This window comes from Paramormyrops kingsleyae, chromosome 5 (genome assembly GCF_048594095.1).
Source record: "Paramormyrops kingsleyae isolate MSU_618 chromosome 5, PKINGS_0.4, whole genome shotgun sequence".
Classification (NCBI taxonomy): domain Eukaryota; kingdom Metazoa; phylum Chordata; class Actinopteri; order Osteoglossiformes; family Mormyridae; genus Paramormyrops; species Paramormyrops kingsleyae.
The window spans coordinates 33464556-33479302 of NC_132801.1; the positions used below are offsets into that span (position 1 = coordinate 33464556).

At 45.2% G+C, this 14747-nt stretch overlaps 1 protein-coding gene across 1 annotated transcript; it reads left to right on the top strand.

Moving 5' to 3' along the window:
- Nucleotides 1–12071: 12071 nt before the first annotated feature.
- On the top strand, nt 12072–14747 carry nog2 (noggin 2). The gene has a single exon (XM_023819114.2). The coding sequence runs from the start codon at nt 13418–13420 to the stop codon at nt 14051–14053; it is 636 nt and encodes a 211-aa protein (XP_023674882.1). The 5' UTR covers nt 12072–13417; the 3' UTR covers nt 14054–14747.

A 14747-nucleotide genomic window follows, 5' to 3' on the forward strand; every position in this document is an offset into this window, starting at 1 on the left:
GCTTCCAGATTTACATCTTACCACCCATCCACATGCACAAATCAGAAACATCTTTAAAAAGTACCCAAAAAATTAATTATATATACAGTTACTTTGTTGTTCTTTTTTGTTTGTTTGTTTTTTGGAGCGCCTTGTTGTCAGTTCAGCAGAAATTGAACGGACGAGTGACAGATCTCAGCCGGAATGTTGTGCCGGTAGCTAAAGAAGCGTCCATCTTTGAGGCTTTATTTCGAAACACATCGGGAGGGGGGGGGGGGGGGGGGTTAGTATAAAGATGGCAAAAGTGGGGGCTGAAAGCTCTGCATATTTCTTTCCATCATAAAATAAAATAAAATCTTTTGTCACTTTCATGTTGTTTACTGGCTATTTGGCAAAAAAAAAAAAAAACTTTTTTAAAGAATAAAATAAAATCTTCAAAAGTATCTGCTAACAGAACCCAGATTTCTGTCATGCTCCCCAGCCCATCTGCTTCTAGTTTAGCGCGAGCTGGTGTGTAGGTATGGATGTGGAGCGCTGGGGAGGAGGCCCTCGCTCAGGTTAGTCAGGGATTCGGGGGTGAGATGGCTTCACCTCCTGTGTGAGGGCCAGAGGGGGAGCTTTTCTGAGGCTGTCTTTGTCATTCTAACAAATACTTTTTGCCTTAAACACAGACAGGGACCATATTTCTTTCTCCTGCCTTATTGTGTTATTGCAAGCACTTTGCAATTTTAAGGGAAAAGCTTAGTCCAAAACATGAAAAGATTGTAAAAATATATGTTTTATGAAATCTTGTTTTGCATTGTTTTATTCTTTCTCTGTAAGTGCTAAAAGCTTACAGATTGGTTTCAGACTCCTCCGACATTTATACAGATAATTCAAAGCATATAAATAATAAGCACACTGCTGTAAACAGCATTTCTTTGGGTAATAACCTAGACGAGGAAACTTGCACAAGAATATGAGTGAATGAGGCCTTGCCTTGTCCAAAATCTCTGCATTAAATGGTAAATCAGAAATATATGATGCAAATCAGGCCTGATAGTGAGTTGGCTCACCCTGGGAGGTAGGGTGGGGACAATAACAGATTTTGTTGAACAAAACCACTTTATACGGTATGTTTTCATTCACGAGAAGCTTTTTTATCGTATGTAGTTTTTACAGTTGTCTTTCTCAGTCTCACTGATCCACACCTTAAATGACTTCTGGCTGCTTTGTTTAAAAGCCTTTTTTTGTGAGGAAATGCTGTTGACAGTTAGGTATGGAAGCTCCAGGAGTTGCTGCCTCTCGAGAAGTGCTCCCCCTGGGCCTGCGTTCTGCTTCCGTCGGATCCTCTCCATGCGCATAAATGGGTTTGGCCCCTGACCAGCCGCAGTACCACCGGGGCCTTTCCTCCGGCGTAAACAGGAAGGTTTCGTTGGGAAGCCGCCTATCAGGGGCTCTTCAGAAGTGCATTTCAGGAGCAACCACAAAGGAGGATTTGGGACTTCTATCTCACTCGTAGCCTAAACTAACCAGCACAGTTATCCTCTAACAAAAATACAAGAGGGAAAAAAACAGCTTAGTTAACCTTTTCATCACCTGCTGTTGGCGGTTTTTGTTTTGATGATGCAGGGGTGACGCCAACTCCCCCCTCCAACTCCCTCCTCCAGCTCCCTCCCTCGGCTCCCAAGCACCCCCCTCCCCCATTACTGCCCATGGCTCTATTGGTCTCCACAGACAGCCAGTCTGGCTCTGGCTGCCCTGCATCCCGGGCCAGTAATCTCACTGCACCTTCGAAAGGCACTTTTGTGTAGGGCAGCTTCCCGCGTGCAGCGGCGGGGAATCGGGCCGATCCGGGCCGGGTCTCCCCTTAATGATCTGTCACCATGCGCCCTATTGAGGCCTAAGGAAGCGTGAAAGATTGCCGCCGAAACAAAGAGCTAAGTCCCCTTGTTGTACAAGGCCAATTTCTGCGACCCCCCCCCCCCACCTCTAGCCGTGCCCCCCGACATCTCCTGCTTTATTAAACAGAGCTGGTTTTATTGCATTATTTAATTAGCCATTCCACAGTAAACTGTCATGCACCTCGGCCTGATCCCCCCCCCCCCCCCCCCCGGTCACCGCCGCCAACAACCCTCTGCTCCATGCTTGCTGCTGCCCCTTCCCACCCACCCCCCACCTTCCGCCGCTCCCCTCGCCCCCCCCCCACACACACACACACCCCCCCCACAGACCCCTTTATTGTGCATCTCACGCAATTAGCTGTGGGCCAGGAGGTGCGCCGCGGTCAGCCGGGGATGAGAAAAGAACGATGGGAAAGAAAACATCAGAAAAAGGAAACATCAGGTGGGACTGGGGTCGAGGCCAAGAGGGGCACGGAGCCGGGCGCCGACGCACTCGCCCGCCGCCAACTGACCGGCTAGGAGGCGGCTTTGGCGCCACCACTGCCACGGAGCGGGTGCTGGACAGCAGGACCGCAGTGGCACAACGATGCTCAGAAACAATAATAACATAAAGAAAGGGGAAGAAGCTTCTCCAATCCCCGGTTACTTTCTGCTTTGTTCCACCTGATTTTCTCCAGGAGGCCCTTAAACTTTACATTGGCCGGCTTCCCCAAACCTCTGTCCCAAAGGCACTATCCGTGGCTGACTGGGGAGACAGACAGGAGTGGACGCATAAAAACTCAATTCGCCTCAAATAATCATTTTTCAAAATTTTTTTGGCATGCCTTCAGACACTCACTGTACACGTGACTCTCCAGCCTTCAGACACTCACCGTACACGTGACTCTCCAGCCTTCAGACACTCGCCGTACACGTGACTCTCCAGCCTTCAGACACTCGCCGTATACGTGATTCTCCAGCCTTCAGACACTCGCCGTATACGTGACTCTCCAGCCTTCAGACACTCGCCGTACACGTGACTCCCCAGCCTTCAGACACTCGCCGTATACGTGATTCTCCAGCCTTCAGACACTCGCCGTACACGTGACTCTCCAGCCTTCAGACACTCGCTGTACACGTGACTCTCCAGCCTTCAGACACTCGCCGTATACGTGACTCTCCAGCCTTCAGACACTCGCTGTTCACGTGACTCTCCAGCCTTCAGACACTCACCGTATACGTGACTCTCCAGCCTTCAGACACTCGCTGTACAAGTGACTCTCCAGCCTTCAGACACTCGCCGTATATGTGACTCTCCAGCCTTCAGACACTCGCCGTACACGTGACTCTCCAGCCTTCAGACACTCGCTGTACACGTGACTCTCCAGCCTTCAGACACTCGCTGTTCACGTGACTCTCCAGCCTTCAGACACTCGCCGTATACGTGACTCTCCAGCCTTCAGACACTCGCTGTACACGTGACTCTCCAGCCTTCAGACACTCGCTGTTCACGTGACTCTCCAGCCTTCAGACACTCGCCGTATACGTGACTCTCCAGCCTTCAGACACTCGCTGTACACGTGACTCTCCAGCCTTCAGACACTCGCTGTTCACGTGACTCTCCAGCCTTCAGACACTCACCGTACACGTGACTCTCCAGACTTCAGACACTCACCGTATACGTGACTCTCCAGCCTTCAGACACTCGCCGTATACGTGTCTCTTTGGCTTTAGACACTTGCTGTACACCTGACTCTCCAGTCTTTAGACCCTCGCTGAACATGAGACATGGCCTTTTTACACTCAGTGTACGTGTGACTCTCTGGCCTTGAGACACTCAGTGTACGTGTGACTCTCTGGCCTTTTTACACTCAGTGTACGTGTGACTCTCTGACCTTGAGACACTCAGTGTACGTGTGACTCTCTGGCCTTTTTACACTCAGTGTACGTGTGACTCTCTGGCCTTGAGACACTCAGTGTACGTGTGACTCTCTGGCCTTTTTACACTCAGTGTACGTGTGACTCTCTGGCCTTGAGACACTCAGTGTACGTGTGACTCTCTGGCCTTGAGACACTCAGTGTACGTGTGACTCTCTGGCCTTGAGACACTCAGTGTACGTGTGACTCTCTGGCCTTTTTACACTCAGTGTACGTGTGACTCTCTGGCCTTGAGACACTCAGTGTACGTGTGACTCTCTGGCCTTGAGACACTCAGTGTACGTGTGACTCTCTGGCCTTTTTACACTCAGTGTACGTGTGACTCTCTGGCCTTGAGACACTCAGTGTACGTGTGACTCTCTGGCCTTGAGACACTCAGTGTACGTGTGACTCTCTGGCCTTAAGACACTCACTGTACGTGTGACTCTCCAGCCTTTTTAAGCTCACTGTATGTGTGAGGACTCTGGCTTTTAGAGACTTGCTGTACATGTGACTCTCCACTTCTTTTGCCTTTACTTTCCATCATAAACGCAAAGACACTTCAGTATACAGCCCCCCTCCCCCCCTTTCTATATGTCCAGTTGTCCAGAAACATGATGTCATCCTCTTTAGCTGACCCCCCCACCCCCAGGGCTCCTTTTAAAAGATGATTATTTTTACCCCCCACCCCCGGAGAAGCTGTGAAGGGAGGGGTTGTCTTAATTAGCTATTCTTGCTGTCTGGTTGGAAGGGAGGCTGCTTCCCTGTATGGGGCTGGCCCCCGCTCTGTAGGCCTCAGACAATGTCTGCCTGGCGGGCGGCTGCCTTCACCAAATGGGAGGCTGCTGGACCAGGTCAGCCCCCCCCACCAAGCCCTGCATGGAACCCCCGCTTTGTCTGCCCCGCTCCATGCACCTTGGGTTTCCGGAGGTAGCCTGGATCACAGGGAATCTTTTAAACTTCGGGCTGTATTTGCCAGTTGGATGCTAATTTCACCACCACGGGCATAACGGATCAAGACTGATTGGAGAGTTTAACAGCAAAACAATGATTAGCAGTTAAAGTGCTGGGGAATAAGAGAAGCGTCCAGAAGTTACTACTGGGAAGAAGAATGGTGATTCCGTATTTCAGTGCCTTTTTATGTTTTTGGCACACTTTTCTGGCCTCATAAATAATCACGAACAATAAGATATTAGTTGCTGTTATTTGATGCAGCAAACTTCCAAACGCTACGGATCCAGTGGTGGAAAGAGGTTCATATGAAACAGTGGTACTGTACCTTTGCAGAAGATAATGTCAGCTGCCCCTCTGAGCAGAATTAACCAGAGGTGGAGATTTCAGGTCCAGTGAGTACAAATCCTGACAAAGATTTTGTTTCAACCAACCAGAATATAAAGAGTCACAGTCACAGAGCACTCAACTAATTGGTTGAAACAAAATCCTGAAATCTCCACCTCTGGAATTAACAGCATGTTAAAAGGTTCCTTTTCTGGAGTAGTATGTAGTAATTTACTACATACTTGTCCCTAAAGTAGACAGGCAGAAACATTTCAAAGGCAATGACTTAGAACTGGCTCTCTGGTCTGGTTTATCCAAGTCCTGAGCTGTATGATGAAATACTATAGATTGTCAGGTTGTGAAAACCGAAATGAACTTATATTCAAAATAAAGATCTAGTATTTTGGGGGGGGGCATTGTGGGCAGGATGGCAGCAAATTCATGGCAGGGTAATACTGTTATGCAGCAGAGATCCATGTCAGAGTGTGATAAAGCATTAAGTTGGATGGCTCATTGAGACATGCAGCGTGGCTCTGTGGATGAGCTGCGGTAGAACAGAGGGATGCTGGCCTACAGCGTGACCACAAAATCCACGCCTCAGCACCCCCGACATAATCTGACGACGGAGAAACCCCACAACCTGACTTTTACCACCAGATCATAAAACCCGTGTGTCCTGCGTGCCCCCCCATCCCCCCCCCCCCAAACCCCAGGCACTGCGCCAGGCCTGAACTTTTGTTTCACGGCACCTGGTTTGGTGGTAAATGAGCAGCCTCCCCCACTGCCTCATTCCGGGTTTATAATAAACAGCTGTTGTTTTGATGTGGGGTGCAATGGCGACGAGGGGGTCTGGGAAAGGGTTAAGACCCAGGAGCGAGGAGGGTTTTCAGTGGCGGGGATGTGGGCGAGACAAGCCCTACGATAGCGAAGCACTGTGTCTGTCTCTCCTCCTGTGACAGGGCGGCCTTGTGTTATTCTCATGCTAATCACACGGCTAATTACTGTTCTGGCTCTGACAATCAGGCCTGGCCACAGAGTCCCTCTCTCCGCTTACACCCGGCTCCATTCATTCACCCTTCACCCTTCCCCTTTTCCTCCATTCTTGTTCATCTATGCTCACTCCCTCTCATCCTTTTCCTAGACTTTCTAGATTTTTCCTTCGAATCCTTGCCAGCTCAATTTACCGCTCAGCCTCTCATGCCCCCCCCCCCCATACATTTTTTCTCCTCTAACCCCCAAAACCTAAAAATCTCAGAACCGCACCCTGGTTTTGACCCAGACTAAAGCCTGACCTTGTAAGCCTATAATAAGCCAGCTGTCATTAATTGCCAGTGTGCTAGTTAATGAGTGCCTTAGGAGTTTTGGCTCACAGGTCTGTGCATTGAATGTATTATACATTTTGCCACGAGTTAATTTGGTTTCCAAAGTAGGGTGGATGAAACACAAATGTTAAGAAGCGGCACAGGTGATCGGCCGTCTGCTTTTCCAGTCGGCGCTCCCACCAGCTAATAGCCATTTTACACACTGGAGGTGACGGCACAAGCAAGCCAACATCCACTGGAGGACAGGGCTATGTCTTACTGCGGGCAACTGGAGGCCCGTGACGGGGGCCACCTGATAAGCCCCTAGGGGGCGTCGACGCGGCGATCCGCGAAACCCCAGCCGACTTAACACCTCCCACGGCAAAACGATGTGAGATATGCTCTGCTGCTATGGAGCTACTGGCCAAAGTCAGTTGACTTAGACCAAACCCCGACTGCCTTCCCAGTCTCTCACCCCATCATCTCCTCCATCGCCGTCTCTCCCGCCTGTCCTCCTAGCTCCCCAACTGACTGAAACACGGCTTCCAGGGATGGGCCACGCTTTTCCCACACCGGCACCTCCCCGGTTTGGCTTCAGGACGCTCCTCTTCCTGCTCCTCACCGCGACCTGTGCCCCTTTCAGAGGTGTGACACCCTCACGCACCTCGCCAGGCTTTCCTCTCAGCACAACGTGTGCTTTTCAAGCCAGAGCTCTGTGCTCTGACGCCCCCCCCCGACATACACCACCCCCCCCCCAAACCTTTGCTGGTTAACCATAATGTTTATTCATAACTGCTAATTTGTTGACAACTGTGAAACTTAATCTGTGTACAAATGTTTTGACATCTGTCTTCCTCACTCTGTTAGGACACCAGCTACATAGATAGCTGCTCCCTAACCTGCGGAAAGGAGGATACACTGCGGTATGACGGCATTGGCGGACTTTAGACTAAGGGGAAAGGTTATTTGGGCTGAATGCAGGTTATAATGCTTCCAGCAGAGGATTAGTGCTGAATAACTTGTATGCTTCAGCCAAAATATTATTGACCCAAAACTGCTCCTCAGTATGTACATTATGATAGTAATAATAACCAAGTTGTATTGTGACAAACTGACATGCTTGTGAAAAATTTTACATATTCATTATGAATGTTCCAATAGATCATGGCGACAGAGCACATTACAAATATACATTAAAAATCCAGAACATTCAGAAAGTGACCTGGGAGAGTTTTGGCTTTGGAGGTACTCTAGGAATCACCTTCAACAAAGCCGCACTGTCAGAGTACTGAGACTTATATCACTATCTCCGTCATTATTATCAAGTGTCATCATATAGATACTATTCCTACAGCAGATCCAGTTTTCCCTCTGGGTCTTCAGGCTTCCGGATACTGCCACAATAGCAATGAATAAAATGAAATTCCAAAATGAATCATTAATCATACCTCTTATTGAGAACAATATGTAGTCTCAAGGGAAACGGCATTTCAATGGCATTTAAGTCAAGGGAGGTGATTTTATGATTATACAATTCCTTGGTAAGACCCCACCTAGAATATTGTGTGCAGGTTTGGTCACCATACCTTAAGAAGGACATTGCTGTCTTAGAAAAGGTGCAACGGAGGGCTACGAGAATGATTCCTGGTCTTAGAGGAATGTCTTATGAGGAGAGGTTGGCTGAGCTGAATCTGTTCAGCCTCGAGCAAAGGAGATTAAGGGGGGACATGATCCAGGTATATAAGATTCTAACAGGTCTGGATGCTGTTCAGCCAAATGGCTACTTCAATATTAGTTTAAATACTAGAACTCGTGGCCATAGGTGGAAATTAGCGGGAGAACATTTTAAACTGAATTTGAGAAAGCACTTTTTACAAAGCATGTAGTTAGAGTATGGAATAGTCTTCCTGCTAGTGTAGCGGAAGCTAAAACCCTGGGTTCCTTTAAATCAGAGCTAGATAAGATTTTAACAACTCCGAGCTATTAGTTCTCCCCAAACGATCTTGATGGGCCGAATGGCCTCTTCTTGTTTGTAAATCTCTTATGTTCTTACATAACGCACTGTGTTTTTCTACTTGGATGTGTTGACAATAAAGAACTCTTGAGTCTAGAATCAACACTCCATCCATCTATCCATCCATTTCTCCATCCATCCACTTTCCATACTGCTTATCCATTCAGGAGCGTAACCAAACAACAGTAATCTAAGTCTCAGCTTTGTCCTGATCCTAATCACCTTCTAGACTAGAAGGTGAAAACATTAAAAAAAAAACAGACATTTCTCTTATAAAATATTTGGGCATATGAATCACGTCAAAAAGCTTAAAAAAGCTTAATTATCGATAATTATAGACAACAGACATTAATTATCCGCATGCATGTACATTTCATGGGATCACATTGGGGGATGTGTCGGTATCCAACCTCATCTGGTTAATAATGTGATACGGCACATCCCCAGCCTCCCGCGTCATCTGTGCATGGACACAAATCTGAGACCTTAACATGACAGTATCCATCACTACCACACTGCAGAGATCCCCCTAGAGAAGGCAGGCCGAGCCACATCAGCAAAGGGCCAATAGGCCTGCAGGATCACCACACCGCCCCCTCCTGCCAAGAACCAGCACACCTCCCCGGACCCGTCGCATGTTGAGACTTCAATGGCTGCCGTGACGAAGGTCACATACAGGGAAGGTCACTATTGGTCTAAATTCACACCTATAGGCTTGTCAAACATAGTTTCCTTTCCCATTTCTAACACCAAAGTAGCAGCTCTGCTGGGGGTGGCAGTGCCCCCCCCCCCCCACGGCAAAGGCAGCAGCCCTGACCCCATGGTGTAACGGCTGGGATGACTGCCACGCGCTAATGGTCAGTCTCAGTGCATCTCCCTAACAGTGTGGAGCGGTGAAAGGCTAGGGAAGAGTCCCCCAATCGCCCAAACAAGTGCTTTTCCAAATCACAAGCGTTCCAAAATCTGTCCAAACTTTGACAGTTCTGGGAACGGCATGGTATGTCCGTTTTCATAAAATAGCCCCTCCCTCCCAATAAAAAGCAGAAATGTCTGTTAATATTCATAGTTGAAAACCAGACATGATCTGCATTGATTTTTGTTCTTATAATAGCTGGGACAGGGTTACCTGGGTCTGTAATGCAGCTTGACTCACTGGCCTTTTATAATTGTTTTTTCTTTTTTTACTGTATCTGACTCTCCCTGCCGGCCCCTGGAGGATGGGCTCCCCCTTTGAGTCTGGTCCCTCCCAAGGTTTCTTCCTTCTGGGGAGTTTTTCCTTGCCACTGTCGCCTATGGCTTACTCACTGGGGGCTTTGGGTGGGGATGCTGTAAAGCGCTTTGAGACGATGTAATGTTGTGATAATGTGCTATACAAAAATACATTCTCTTTAAGTTCTACAAATAACACAAATCCTTATGTCGCTGTTGGCCTTTTACAATTGTTTGATTGGGCCTTTCACAAGTTTGTCCTGTTATCAGTCATTAAGTTAGTAACTGATTACGCAGATAACACCGAGTCTTAGCGGTTTATGGATAACGGGGAAATGGTGAGCTTTTTAGTTTTCGCTGTGACGGAGTACAAATTTAGTTTATTCACTTCTTATCTATACACCCGGGCTAAATCCCAGTTACTTACAGTTAATTTTAAATACTAAATCCAGGGCTGTAAAGTTCATTACCGTCATAGTACCGTAACATTGTTATATGTGGTCGGTGATATTTATAAAATGTCCCTGATGTTACAGTAGCGGTCTCGTGTTTGCTGTATAATACCTCACTCAAAAAATAATACCACGATTTTGATTTTTTTTTTGTAATAAAAGCTAATTTATGTAGAGAATTTGTTAGAAGTTTCCTGCAGGTAGGCTACGTTAAAAGTAAAAAATAAACCCTAAATGACATGAAATGCATACGATATCCTGAAGAACGGGAATATCACGGCGAAATTTAACTTGTGCTTTTAGCTTAAACAAAACTGATATCCGGTTAAAAGTTAAAATCAGTAGACGGTGACATGCACTTTTTATGCACAGATTAATCACAGTATGGTAGCCTATTTGTTTAGTCTCTAGTGGTGTAAATCTATTGTTCGCATGTCTTTCTGATTGCGGCTTAGCATACATTATGTTCAAGCAGACGTATCACTGTACAATGCTATAGTAAGTAGACGCTGACCTCTAAATATGATAACCGAAATATGCATGATGTGATTCCTTTGCGCTGGAACAATGCCCTCTAGCGGCGGCCGAGCAAAGCCTTGTAGTCCCCATCGTTTCTAGAATCCAATTTGACTACAGAAAAACGGTGTTTGATTTATAATTCTGTATAGACTGCCGTTTGAAATTTTAATGTGTCATTACATTTAAATCTAATCTAATATAAATAGCGACAGTTCTGTCTATCGGGTGCTTATTAACGTAGCCTATACGGCTCCTGTTAAAAATCAGTGGAAGGTGAAAGTGTTGATTTATGTGTTCCACCGAATTAAAGTTTTATACATTGACATTTTTATAAGTCATAAGTTTTTCATAACGAGCAACCAAAGGCCTAACTAGATATAACTACTGTACTAAGTACTTATGAAAACATCTTATAAGTACGGTATATGCTAATAAATTCAGTTTACAATAATGGTATGATGAGACTTAAGGCGCACATGGAACGTAAAGTCGGCAGTATGTGGTTGGCAGAGGCGATGGGAAAAACTGTCAGTCCCTTGTAACTTGTAAAATGTCTAGAGAAACTATAGTACCCTGTTTGTTAGTAAAATGTACCAGTTCAGGCGCTACACAAAACATTTTAGCGTATCCTAAAGAAGACACCGACTATTCGAACTTGCCATTCGGTTATTAAAACTTGTTCATTAGTTTCATAAACGGGATTTTGTGGTTCGTACACAGATCATCTAGATGAAGCAAATGTTTTAGTTTATTGTAAATTTCCATATAAATTTACCGCTTCATGTTGCCCTTGTGATAAAAGACTAAAATGTTTTCTCAAGCAATACGCTCAATAATTTGCAGACACTATTCCTGTGTAGCATACTTACACAACCTAGGCCTATTATAACCACGCAAAACCGTTTTCGTGTTATCTTTTATATTTTGCTTTGGGAGCGTTTCATCTATTGATAAATATAACGTGAAATGGAAAACGCTTGTGTTTAACAAAGTATGTCCATTTATAATATTAATTGTCTGTTTATTTTATGACCTCAAGGTTCAAGCTGCGGTTCTCTTTCATTGGGAACGGTCCTTTTAAACAAAGGCGGGATGTTAATGCCGCATAATGTGGACCTCTGAAGACGAAGTTTGATGTTTGCCCTTTATCTCATGGGAATGTTATAAATTAGGAAACACTTAAGTGGTTCAATTAAGAATAAAACGACTTCGTATTGAACCTATTATCTCTTAAGTGTGTCAGTGTGTAGCCAGATATCTGTCACTTGAGCGGTCTGTAAGCAAAATCAAAAAATATTTAGTAAATAGAACGAGGGGAGGACTATGAAAAACATCAAAATGAAATAAGGTTAGGTATCTGTTTTTTAGTTTGCTGAAAAAATAAAACGTATGAGATGCATCTGCGAACTGGCAGACATCGGATACATAGGTATCTTTAGGACCCTGCGGAGTCGTATCGATAGTGGCCGGCTCCTCGCGCAGGGCGAGGGGGGCAGAGAGGGGCTGTCAATCATAATGAAAGTGACATGAGTGGGCAGGACCCGCTGACACTTTGTTCCATCGGAGGGGATATTTAACTTGGGATTGAGCTCTGCTCGCAACAGACACACACGATCACACAGTGTGCCTAAGCAAAAAGGGACTCTCCGGAGCCAAAGTGTCTCAAACAGGGGTTCCTGTAACAGGGAATACTGTACTAGCTACCAAGGGGACAGAAGCTCTCCCGGGGGACTGCGACAAAAAAACTTACCGGCCAGAGACTCCTCAATTCGGATTGCCGTCTCGCCATGCACTGATGGCATAACTAGTAGTTTATTGGAAGAATTTGAAGTTATTGAAAAAGAGAAGGGTCAAAAAAGAGCTGTATCTGAGAAAAGTAAAGTTAGGTGACAGCTTGTGTCTGAAATGGACTGTGTAGAAATCAGTTTGTATTGAGAAATATTTCAAGGCAGCGCGAGACCTGTTGACTTGAAGACGTTTCATCGCTTTGAAAGACAAGTTTATTATTTGTCTCTTCGCGGAATATATGTTTTCTTTGGGAAAAAAAGAAGTGATTTTTCCCCCCTTTCATTTGGACCGAATTTTACTGTGTAGTTCAAACATGGAATGGTTATCCTAAATTGTACTGACGATTCCAAGGGAACCAATGTAAGTACCAAGAAAGACTATTCCGTAACGCAATTTCTGAAGGAAGCTGAACTTTGGGATATCGGTACTTCAAAAACGTCCAGACTAGAAGCTGCTAAACGTTAATTTTCAGCAAATGGATTTTGCTTTCATTTTTGGAATCTGTCAGTCCTGAACTCTGCATCACCACGGTAAAGATAAGCTTGACTAAGTCGTATTTAAAACTCGAAGCTGCGTTATTTTACTGATCTCGTTTTTAGAAGATTTTGGATCTATTTTTTTTCCTTCTTTCTTTCCGGGAAACACGGATCTATAGATCGCTTCATTCCAGGCGACACTCGCGCCAGCCTCTGTCATCCAGTCTAGACAATTTGTCGTGGCTTAGAGTCTCTAAGTAACCATGACGACCATCAGAAACCCAATGTGAATTTTGCAGAAAAATACTAAAGAAAGAGGCAAGAACGGGTTCGGCGAAGAAGGAGGGTTTTTCGATGTTAATATCTCTGCAGGGAGGAAATTCCCTCTATGAAAGACTTGCAATACTGAGCAACAGAAAAGTAAGAAGAATATTGCAAGTCTAGAGATCCCTAAACAGAAACCCCTTTGCTACATGACATTCAAACCCGGCATGGTCTATTAAAAGTATCGTCTTGCCGGTGCTTTAACATCGACTATTTATGAAACCCATAGGCTTCACATTTCAAAGTGAACAGTATCTGTGAAAATAACCGTGTAAATAAGTACAATCAGAAGAGAAATATGGGCTTTTCCCAGGCGCTCCTCGTCTACGTCTTCGTGTCCATCCATCTTGGTGTATCTCAGCATTTTTTCCGCCTGCGTCCTTCGCCCAGCGAGCACCTCCCGGTGCCCGATCTCAAGGAAGACCCGGACCCAGAGTATGATCCCCGGGAGCAGGACCTCGCCGAGAGAACTTTGCGAAAAAAGCTCGGCAGCAACTTCGACCCCAACTACATGTCGATCACCCATCCCTGGCTGGTGAATCTGTCCACCCCTGAGCCGCCGAAGAGGCTGCCAGGACCGATGCCCATCGAAATCAAAAAGCTGGATCTCTCCGAGACTCCATACGGAAGGCGGGTAAAAGTTGGCAAGAAGGCGCGCAGGAAATTTCTCCAGTGGCTGTGGACATACACGTACTGTCCGGTAGTGTACACCTGGAAGGACCTGGGAGTGAGGTTCTGGCCACGCTACATCAAGGAGGGCAACTGCTTCAATGAGCGCTCTTGTTCCTTCCCAGAAGGGATGTTTTGTAAGCCCGTCAAGTCAATCACCAAGACTTTCCTCAGGTGGTATTGCCAAGGATTTTTAAAACAGAAATATTGTACGTGGATACCGGTGCAATACCCAGTCATTTCGGAATGCAAGTGCTCTTGTTGAGTTTTCTATGGAAAGGGGGAGGGGAAACAGACTGGAAATACGGTTTCTATTGCACTGTTAACTTTCAAAAAAAAAAAAAGAAAAAAAAAACCAAGAGATGGGCTATCGTGTCATATCTGAGAGCATGGTAGCGAATCTATTTTTATATATAGCATTTTAATTAAGATACCAACATTGTACATATTTATGATTAAAAAGCAGCTATTTTTTTTAAATGAACAGGACCATATTTTATTTCAGCCCTGAAACGTGTTTTGGGGAAACGTAAGCACTTCAGAAAGAAGAGCTTTTATTTTTATGAAAAACTGAAGGTGGACATGCGTAAACGTCTCCAAGAAGTTTTCGTTTCAACAGGACATTGATGCTGACTGATCTTTCACTGCAAAATGCTGCCTAGTTTTTTTTGTATGATATTAATATTAATATTAATAATAATAATTGAAAAGTTGAGGATAAAAATATATAAAGGCGTGAACTCAGCTTTTGGAATACGTATAGTATTGTAGAAAGTTTAAACAAATCTGTACAATGTATTTATTATTTTAACGATTGTGACTATAGAACATAAGGAAAATAGAGTATACCAGTAATTATGGGAGATGTCTACTTGAATATTTCTAAAATAAAAAAACGAAACATATCAGTGTAAATGTAATTACACGTTTTAGCAATAAAGTCTATCTTTTAAACGTTA

Bases quoted from the DNA above. Each gene is read 5' to 3' on its own strand.
- nog2 (XM_023819114.2), top strand. From the start codon at position 13,418: ATGGGCTTTTCCCAGGCGCTCCTCGTCTACGTCTTCGTGTCCATCCAT.